Source organism: Tiliqua scincoides, chromosome 3 (genome assembly GCF_035046505.1).
Source record: "Tiliqua scincoides isolate rTilSci1 chromosome 3, rTilSci1.hap2, whole genome shotgun sequence".
In the NCBI taxonomy this organism is placed as follows: Eukaryota; Metazoa; Chordata; class Lepidosauria; order Squamata; family Scincidae; genus Tiliqua; species Tiliqua scincoides.
The window spans coordinates 195,424,873-195,434,959 of NC_089823.1; the positions used below are offsets into that span (position 1 = coordinate 195,424,873).

At 42.1% G+C, this 10,087-nt stretch overlaps 1 protein-coding gene across 2 annotated transcripts in view; it reads left to right on the forward strand.

The window, feature by feature from the left end:
* Positions 1-4,182, forward strand: part of VPS8 (VPS8 subunit of CORVET complex) — a 122,720-nt gene extending 118,538 nt beyond the window's left edge. For both annotated transcript variants that reach the window (XM_066620293.1, XM_066620292.1), the window contains exons 45-46: positions 149-229; positions 1,613-4,182. In XM_066620293.1, coding sequence (XP_066476390.1) covers positions 149-229; positions 1,613-1,762 — 231 coding nt within the window. In that variant the 3' untranslated portion in view covers positions 1,763-4,182. The remainder of the gene's footprint in view (positions 1-148; positions 230-1,612) is intronic.
* Positions 4,183-10,087: the final 5,905 nt, after the last annotated feature.

Sequence of the window (10,087 nt, forward strand, 5' to 3'; positions counted from 1 at the left end):
TCTTCAGTTGCTCCTTGTGACTAAATGTTTCATCCAATTTTGTGCAATTTAACTGTCTTCTGATCCAAGTCTGAGAAAATATCAGTATGTAGAGATCTTGGTAGATGCGTATTATTTGTGTTAATTACAACATAACTTTATTCCTCAGACCAGTTCAGAGTCCATGTTGGATCCCCAGCAAGCTCAGGCTTTTGACCAACTCTGTCGACTGTACCGAGGAACATCCCGGGTAATATAATGTTATGTTTTGCTCTTAATTGAGTAGAGCTTGGAGCCTGGTTTGATGTGTGCTTCATTTATTAGTGTGTTTGAAAGCCAAACTACACATCACTTTAGTGGTTCCCAAATTGTGAACTGTGGCTCCCAGAGGAGCTGTGGAATCCTTGGGGGGGGGGGAGGTTAATGTATCCTATACAATGTATAGCAGTGTTTCTCAAACTGTGGGTCAGGACCCACCAGGTGGGTCATGAGCCATTTTCAGGTGGGTCCCCATTCATTTCAATATTTTATTTTTAATATGTTAGACTTGATGCTAACACAATATGTGCATTTGGGGAAATGTTATACATCTATACTTTTAACAGGCTACTATGTATATGCTTTAAAGTGTGGGTAGGATTGCAGCCTAGGATGATTAAAATTTTTCCTGCTTGATGATGTCGCTTCCAGTCATGACATCACTTCCGGTGGATCCTGACAGATTCTCATTCTAAAAACTGGGTCCTGGTGCTAAACGTTTGAGAACCACTGATGTATAGGATTGTAGCTTTCATGGGGAGCCGTGGTCAATGGCCCAGTAGGTCCTCCCTGCACCTGCATGTCCTCTCCACACTCCTGTAAATAGCAAAAAAAAAAAAAGCCACTTCTCTTTTTTTGTCACGAAACTTGAAGTGGCTTTTTTGCTGTTTACCGGAGATCAGAGTCACAGGGAGGACTGCAAAGGGTGTTGCAGACCCTCCAGAGAGTTACAGTGACCCTCAGGTAAGTTTTAAAAAGCCCTTTTATTCCCTGTGGCAATGCAATTGTAGTGATGGTGTTGCCACCCCCTCCCCTCCCCTGCAAACAGTGTTCCAAACTCTCCCTTGAGGGTTTGGGAATTGATGCTAGACCCTGAAATACCACAAGGATGAGAATTGTCATTATATTTGCACTAAACAGGAAAGAAAGGATCTTCCCTTTAAGGACCAAGTTAGTTCACTGTTCATTGAGAGTACGTACTGTAAATATACCTTGATTCTTTAAAATTCACCATATTTTCAAGACAATGATACCCACATATCCCCAGTTCACACTATTAAGGTAAAATGAAAGGAGGGGCAGAATCTTGGCACCATCTGCCTCTCTTCAGCATCTGATTTTAGAAAAGTTTTTTTTTTTTCTACTTAGAATTTGGAAATTTATGCATTTCTTCAATGGATAACTGCTGTCACTCTAGATGAGGTTGCAGCCAGGCATGCATGCAGTTTCTTGTTTGCTACTTGCATAACCCTTCATATTGATTATTGTACTCCCCTTTCAGCAGCTGAATGATTGTATCATGCTCAAATATATGTGTTCGAGTGATCTGTGTGATCTATAATGTACCAAATGATGATTTCATTGTATTTTATAGTTAGCTCTTCTGACTGAACTCTCTCGAGATCGTGGTGGTGAAAAACATGGGCTGCTCCGTGTTTCCCAGGGTGACCCTTCTCTGAATAGCATCTTCCAGAATGAAACCTTCCAGCTTCACCTAACTCCTCCTCCTCTTCTGGAAGACTAAATTCGGTTTGCAAGAGTTACTACAGTGGAACAGGAAAAGCATTGTGAAAAGTAACTGATTGTACTCTGGTACTACATACACTGATGCAGCCAGTTTGGAGGACTTTATTTTGTATGAAGTAGGCTGGAGGTTGCAATCTTTTCCAGGATTATCTTTTTTTTCTTCTCTACGATTTGTTTAACAAAGCAGAAGGAACATCAAAAAATGTCTCCGGGTCTCTCTTCCAGTGGGCTTAGCTGAAAGCGATAAACTACTCACTGCAGCACGACACAACAGTACTTAGGGCAGCTGTACCAAACCCCAGGGATAGAATGTCTGCAGCCTGAGCTTATTTAAATAATTGGAGTTTGTTCCCTGAGAGAAGAGAACCAAGGGAATACACTGCTAATGTCACTCATCCAAAGTTGACATTTCTCAAGGTCTTCCCCCTCCCTGCTCCACTATCTCATTTAAATTTAGAAAGTGTGGAGCTCCACAATCGGAGTATCATAATGGCAGGTGCTTGAATGCAGAGAGCCCAACTGTAACATAGGACAAAAATGCTAAGGATATTCCACTTGCAAGAACTCCTGTGAAATTGCTTTCTGTAATGCTTTGTCTCGGAATTTAGTAGTTCTGGCAAATCCTTGTATATCGGCCCTCCTGACTGGCTTAAGAAGGCTTACTGTGACAGATGCTACTCCAGGAAAGTGTCACTCATTAGCATCATTAGCCAGAAATTCTGCAAACGAAGCACATTGCAATGTACCATTCGGCCAGTCGGACAGAGGCAAATATTTGGTGCCAGCTTCTGTGTGTTCTGGGACTTGCAGGGGTTGTGTGCCAGCATTTCCACAGAGCTCTCACTGTTTCTAGTATACCCAAAAGAAAACAGCACATTCATCATTATGATTGTTGCTGCTGCTAAAGTGCTGAGCAGTCTGGAAAGGACTTCCTCTTTTACTGTTCATCACCCCCACCTCAACCCATTTATCTATTATGGAAGAATTGAATTAAAGGATATCTTTAATCCTTTCTTTTTGTTTTGTTCCTTCTATGCAGAAGATCCCCACAGTGGCATCGCGCAGGGGGTGCAGGCCACACTGGGTGATGCGCACTGGGAGGTGACGCACACGGGGGTGAAATGCTAAAATCGTGGTGGTTGGGAGTAACCCCACCATATTATATGCTGTTGGATGCGGAATTTCAAGTGGAATGCAATGCAAAAAACCAGAGTGAAATATCTCCTTTCTATCAAAAGTTATGGCTAACAAACTGGAGAACCAAAAATGCATGGATTCCTATGGAAAGTGAAAGTGAGCTGTATCATGTGTTTACTCATGAGTAGGTGAACTTGCCTTAGTCTGTTGGAAAGGGCAGGCTGAGAGGAATCCAACAACACCAGAATGGTCCTGATCCAATGAATGCAGCCCCCAAAAACACCTGAGAAGGAAGTCCCTCCCTCCAAGCAGATGAATGTATTGAGCCCTATGGAAAGCGAAACTAAGCCACACTGTCATGTTTACTTGCGAGTAAGCAAATGTGCCTTGGCTGGTGTGGAAGATCAGATGAAGGAGAGTGCAAGGCTACCAGAATGGTCCTGATCCTATGCACCTGGAGCTCAACAAGTGCTCCAGAAGGCAGCCTTCCCCCCCCTAAAAAGGATCAAGGCTTCAGCTGATAAGGTGAACCTTTTTGAGACTTGCAAAGCCAGGTGGATTCTGACAGTGATCTGGTTTAAACAGAAGTTCTTAAATTGAACTGGGCACTGGGTAGGGCTGAAAACCTTACTGGTTTTGGAGGGGGGGTGTTATTGCAGGCAGGCTATAGAGGAAATGTACTTGGTGGACCAGGCTGGCTTCTGCTTATTTATTTGTTTTACTTTATTTATACTTATTTATTTTAATTTGTCTGATGTCACTTCCACCATGGCATCACTTCTGGTGGGTCTTGGACAGATTGTCATTCTAAAAAGTGGGTCCCAGTGCTAAAAGTTTGAGAACTGAACTGCTGCAATAAGGTGTTATTAAGGGGTATGTGTGACACCACTAGTGACCAAAATCACAGTTTGGAGGAATAATACCATCATGTTATATATCAATCAATGTGGAATTTTAGGCACAAAGAATGTGTTCTTTGTTCTATCAAAAGGTAAAGCGAAAAATCCAGTGGGGGCGGAGTGATGGTACATCACCACACCTACCACCTGGGGTGTGGCCCTGCACACTGCATGCATGGGTGACGCGCTGGCATCCCGCACCGGGTGACGCAAACCCTAGTGATGCCACTGTGCATGTGGCCACATACCTGTATTGGCAACCTTCAGTCTCGAAAGACTGGTATCGCGCTCTGAAAGGTGGTTCTGGCACAGTGTCTAGTGTGGCTGAAAAGGCCAATCCGGGAGTGACAATCCCTTCCACACCGGGAGCAAGTGCAGTCTGTCCCTGGTCTGTCTCCCTGGCTATGGGCCTTCCTTCTTTGCCTCTTAGCCTCAGACTGTTGGCAAAGTGTCTCTTCAAACTGGGAGAGGCCATGCTGCACAGCCTGCCTCTAAGCGGGACGCTCAGAGGCCAGGGTTTCCCACCTGTTGAGGTCCACTCCTAAGGCCTTCAGATCCCTCTTGCAGATGTCCTTGTATCGCAGCTGTGGTCTACCTGTAGGGCGCTTTCCTTGCACGAGTTCTCCATAGAGGAGATCCTTTGGGATCCGGCCATCATCCATTCTCACGACATGACCAAGCCAACGCAGGCGTCTCTGTTTCAGCAGTGAATACATGCTAGGGATTCCAGCACGTTCCAGGACTGTGTTGTATGGAACAACTGTGTTGTTTGGAACAGATGCCACATACCTAGAAGGATGATAAGGGAGTCTACCAAAGCCAAAAACAAGGTCATTACTGTGAAATGGCAATAATGTCCCATCCTTAAAACAAGTGCTCCCTTAATTTTTTCCCCTCATTCTCTGCACATCTGGTAAACATGAATAGTCAGAAGTGCTCCAAATCAGCCTGGGGTGAAGGAGAGGCAGACTGGAAGCTTGAGTGTTTGAGAACCTCCTGGTCATCTTATGCTAAGAAGTTGTCTGAACTCTGCAATTGCTCTTATATTCTCTGGCAAGGTGTATGCATTACCATTCTGCCTCTGCTCCTGCCTCTGCTCTGTATACAGAACTTAATGGAGTGGTATTATATTAACAAATGCTGAATTTGCACAAAGAAAGGGTCAGAAATGTATTTTGTCCAATATTAACAAATAGTGACAAACAAATCTCTATATTGGGGTTTTAGAACTCACCATCTTCTGTATTGCACATTCTAAAAATTATTTGATTCTCATTGTCAGTGGTCATGTGAACAGTTTGATGTTCTTTCTTTTCCTAAGGCTGTATAGTTGTATCTACTTTGTTAGCTTCTTTATGTGGTTGCATTTACGAACTTCCCTACCTCCTCCCTATCCATGCAGTGAGAATTAGGTGGACAGGCCTCCATTCACATGGAATCACTAATGTTGGAGTATAGAGTATGTCTGCAGATTACTCAGCTTCTCTAACCTAGTGCTATATATTTGCATTGCACAAATGCAGGTACATATATACAATTCTGTTTACTGAAATCACTTCTGCCCTACCTTACCCGATTTTCACGGCTGACTTATTGCAGAATGGGGCCTCAGATGCCAATTACTTCATTTATGTCTCTTAAAATAAATGTTTAAAATAAGTGTTTAACATCCTTCCTGATTGCTGCTTAGCTGGAAAAGAATTCATAATCATACTATGACTAGATCCTCCTTTCTGTACCTAAATATATAGACAAACACTTCTGCAATCTCTGCATTATCAACAACTCAAATTAATATTGCTTATGCTTGGCTCATAGTTGTCCAACATAATCAAACAAGACTAGTGCCCAGATGACCACTTGATTTTCAGAATAAAATCAATTTTTAGTAATTGAAATCTGGTGCTGTTAGTAAGGATGGTGCTTGTGGTGGAGAATTCTATTTACAGTCTCAGTCATCAAAACTGTTATACTGCACCCAGCTTCCAAAGGTGGCCAAATATGTTGTTACCATTTGGAGACAGTGGACCAGTTCAGACTTCTGAATAAATGTGGCTTCCACCCTTCCCCATCTACATGCTTGCTCCCTTTGCTCACATGCTGGAGCAGTCATAGTTTGTTAAGCAGCAGTTTTCCAGACCTGGACCTTCATAAACTATGGTTAAATCAGAGTCCAACATCAAGATTCAATTTTGTTTTCTCATTCTATTAATCATTGGTTTTTGAACCACAGTTAAACAGCTCTCCATATAGACAAGGTGGGGAGCTGTCATGCCAGAGCTCAGAAGATGAGGGCAATGGGAAGGAGGTTGTGCGAGGGGCCGGGAGCTAAGAGGAGTTAGAAGCTGTGTTCATTTGCAACAAATCATACTTTGCTTGATCATGTGAACCAAATAGTTTAGTGGTCCAGAACTGGAAGTCTCTGGGCCAAGTCTGATCAGTTGCAAGCTTACTTGTCACATTCACCACACTAATTTCAATATCTGTGGCAAAAGAACTTGGGGGCATTTTAAAAGGCAGGGACTGAGATGCTGTTCGGCCACCTCTCACTACTTTAAGTCGCTGTCAATAAAAACATGCTGCTGATCTGGCTTATAGAAGTCACACATACTTTTTTTCCTTCCCCAGTCCTGGGCAAGACTGATGGAACTGTTCTTCCCTATGGAAGTGGGGGAGCTCTTTAATCCATAGTTGGAAAAGAAAATACGGGGAGAAAGGATGGAGAAGTGAAGGAGGAGGTACATCTGGACTGCAATGACAGATTTGGCTCAGGGGAGAGGCCACAGTATAGTCCATGGCGATTTCTTTGTGTACCTGTATCTGTGGAAAGGAGCCCTGGCTTTGTACGAATGAAGTCTGAGTCCATTCTTATGCTTGTTTGTTAAAAGGTTTGCAGGTAGGAGGGCTGGGCAAGGACTTTCCCCAAAGGGCCATTTGCAGGGCCACTGCATGTCAATAATCCGACTCAAAACAAGGCAGCTTCATGTGCGCATCAGTTGGGGTGGTATGTTGATTTAAAAATGGCATTCTCTAAAATTAGTGCAAACTATAAAGTAGGGTGGCAGCAGGGAATAGATAAGGTACTTGTGTAAGAGAAAGGTGTTGTAAGTTAAGGAAGATACAACACATTCTTGTAGAATACCTTGTAATTTACTCATGAACTGAGACCTTTGGTAGACTGAGCAAGAAGTGGAGAATTTTCTGTGACCTATTTTCTACACATTGTTTGATGTGTAGATAGTAAATGTCATATTAAATGCCCTGGCAGGCCTAATGGTGCACAGGGAAGACAAGAATACATTCACTTTCCTTATGTCTCTTCTCCAGTGGGGTTCGTTGTTTTTTTAAGGGTCAAACTGTAAGTTGCACCGAGCATGAAGTACTTTCTCCTAATCTGTTTTGGCGATGGGGTTGGAGGGGGTCTGATCTTGAAATATACCTTTGGCATAGGGGAAGGGTTATTTAACCCTTTGCCTCTGCCACAATCCTGGTCTGTATTAACCTCTTCATGGCTGTGATTTGATCCAGGAAAGAAACTTCATTTGACACTAATAGGTGCTTCTTTCCCAAGGCAAATAGCTGTAGGGGGCCTGATTCCATTGAGACTGCAGCACTAGCAGGTTAAATCACCTCTCCACCTAAATTGGATTAGGCCCTCTGCTGCTATTCTGAGAATAAAAAATATGTTGTGGCCAAGTATGTTTAATAAGTAGCTTGGCTCTTAAGAATCTTTTAAAATATTTTCCATGTTGACCTTTGGGTATAGAGCAGGCTAGCTTTGTCAGCATGTCGGCTACACAAATACTTCCGTTCTTTAAATAGACATCTTTTTATACAAAGAGTATATCACTTTTGTTACTGATACTTTTTGTGTGTTGCTTTCTGTCAGAACGGAATGAAGATCTCTTCCCACATGTAATTCACACAAATCTCTCATTCTGTAATTCAATTTGGAAAGTCTTAACTGACACTTCCTTTGATGCCACTTGCAGCTCAATCCCTCCCTCCCTTTTAATCATTGTAAATTCTCAACTTTGACAACTTTCTGTGCCAGTGGCATCTACAAGCTAAATCATGTTGGAAATATTTTGTAGGTTTTGATTGTCAAGGAGGAAGAGTAATTGGAGCTCTGCATTCAGTATGTCACGAACATTTCTCATGTTCCCCCCCCCCTTTCATTCCTTCAGAAAGTAAGGCCTTCCAGCCTCTTCTAGAACTTGGTTGTCTTACCTTTCTTCCATATTTCTGAGCTAGAACTACTGAGAATTCCCTTTGTCATGATTGCCTTGGTAGATCTTGTTTTGTTAGGGTAACAAAGAGGGAGACTTTCAACCTTATGTGACCTATTGGTGGAGGACAGTCTGCTTTGAACACATTTATGTTTCAGGGAAAAGCCAAATATTAATGTTGAGCTTTGTTTAATGTATAGTATTCCATTAAAGGCAGTTTAATAAGCAACTCATCTGCATAGTTACATAGTACATGACTTGCAAAGAGGAAGGAGCAGGTTTAAGGACAAAAGTGTCTGCACTAAACTGCCCAAGGTCTTTGATAATTTCCATACTGGAGCAAGGCCCTTTCATAGACTGAATGTAAATGAATGAAATGAATGAATGAAAGTAAATGAATACTTTATGCCACTACATAGCTAGGATATTACTAAATCCATCAGAATTTTAAGGTTTCCTATTCACATTGTCCTGTCGGTAAGCATCATTTGACATAGGGGGACTTCTGTAAGCATGCATAGGATTGTGCTGTAAAAACCAACAATTGTTAAAAAAGAAACAAAAACCCTGACAACAGCACAGTGATGCCTTTTCAGCCTCTATTCCTGCACTGTATCTACAACTGCCTTCCTCGAGGCTGCAGTAAAGCATTTTTCAAATAATGTTTGCATATACATCAGTCAGTATCTTCTGGCTGCCATGTTTGGGAGATAGGTGGAGGAAATGTTGCCCTCAGTAGGCCAGAGCAGGAGATTGGGTTAAATCTACTGCCATATGGGAGCATCCAGGCAAGGTCAATTTCTGTCACTTCCTACTACTGTCCTCTCATTTCAATTGCATGTATGGGGATAGGGACAATGGTGCTAGTTGGTTCTCTTATTCCTCCTTTACTGACCCATTTCAGAATATTTTCTTCAGCATTCCTGCTTTGAAGTGGGCTACCTAAAAATTTCAATTAGTTTTGATCAATTATAAGGCACAGTATAGTCCATGGCGATTTCTTTGTGTACCTGTATCTGTGGAAAGGAGCCCTGGCTTTGTACGAATGAAGTCTGAGTCCATTCTTATGCTTGTTTGTTAAAAGGTTTGCAGGTAGGAGGGCTGGGCAAGGACTTTCCCCAAAGGGCCATTTGCAGGGCCACTGCATGTCAATAATCCGACTCAAAACAAGGCAGCTTCATGTGCGCATCAGTTGGGGTGGTATGTTGATTTAAAAATGGCATTCTCTAAAATTAGTGCAAACTATAAAGTATCTCATGATCAGAGAGGTAACTGCTTCAAATTCAAGGTGAGCAGCTATTAAAGCTACTGCAAGACAGCAGGAATGGAAAGGAGGAGCACAGGGGCCTGCATTATTTAAACAGAAAAATACATTGAGTAAATCATGTTTATGCCCTAAGGCTCAAGGGAACATAGCCCTGTTACTCAAATGCTTGATACGTTACAAGAAACAATCATTTCTAGCACCAAAGGTCAATCAACCAACATCAGTTAATAAAGCCAACAAAAGCCACTGGGATGCTGAAGAAGCAGCTGGCAAATACAGCTATAATACAATTCTATTCCCCAAGCTGTGGCTCAGCCTCTCCATATGCTGTGCACTTTCTGACCATCACTTATTCTGATCTGTATCTCTCTGTCTTTCTGCAAAACTCCAGGCTTGTAGAGACAACAGGCATTACTATGTACAGGGGATATTATGCAAGGGGAAATCTTCTAGACCAGTCTGTAATCAGAAGAGGCATTTGGTTAGAGAATATAATTCTCTACATTGGGTATTACAAGAATTGCAAATAAATTCCAGGATTTCCTACACATGAAACTATGTGTGTAAGAAACTTGTTTGCTCTTAAGGAGACCAGCTGCTGCCTCTTTCAAGTAGTTTTATAAAAGCAATTTTTATATTTTCCAGTCAAAGATATTAAGAGAATTTATTTAGTAAAATTACAGTTTACGTAAAGGAAAACTATCGTTCACAAACATTTAAACTAGAGGATGGGTGGAGACAGCCTGTTGTGGTATCCCTATTTCTCAGGATAGCCAATTCACATCCAATTC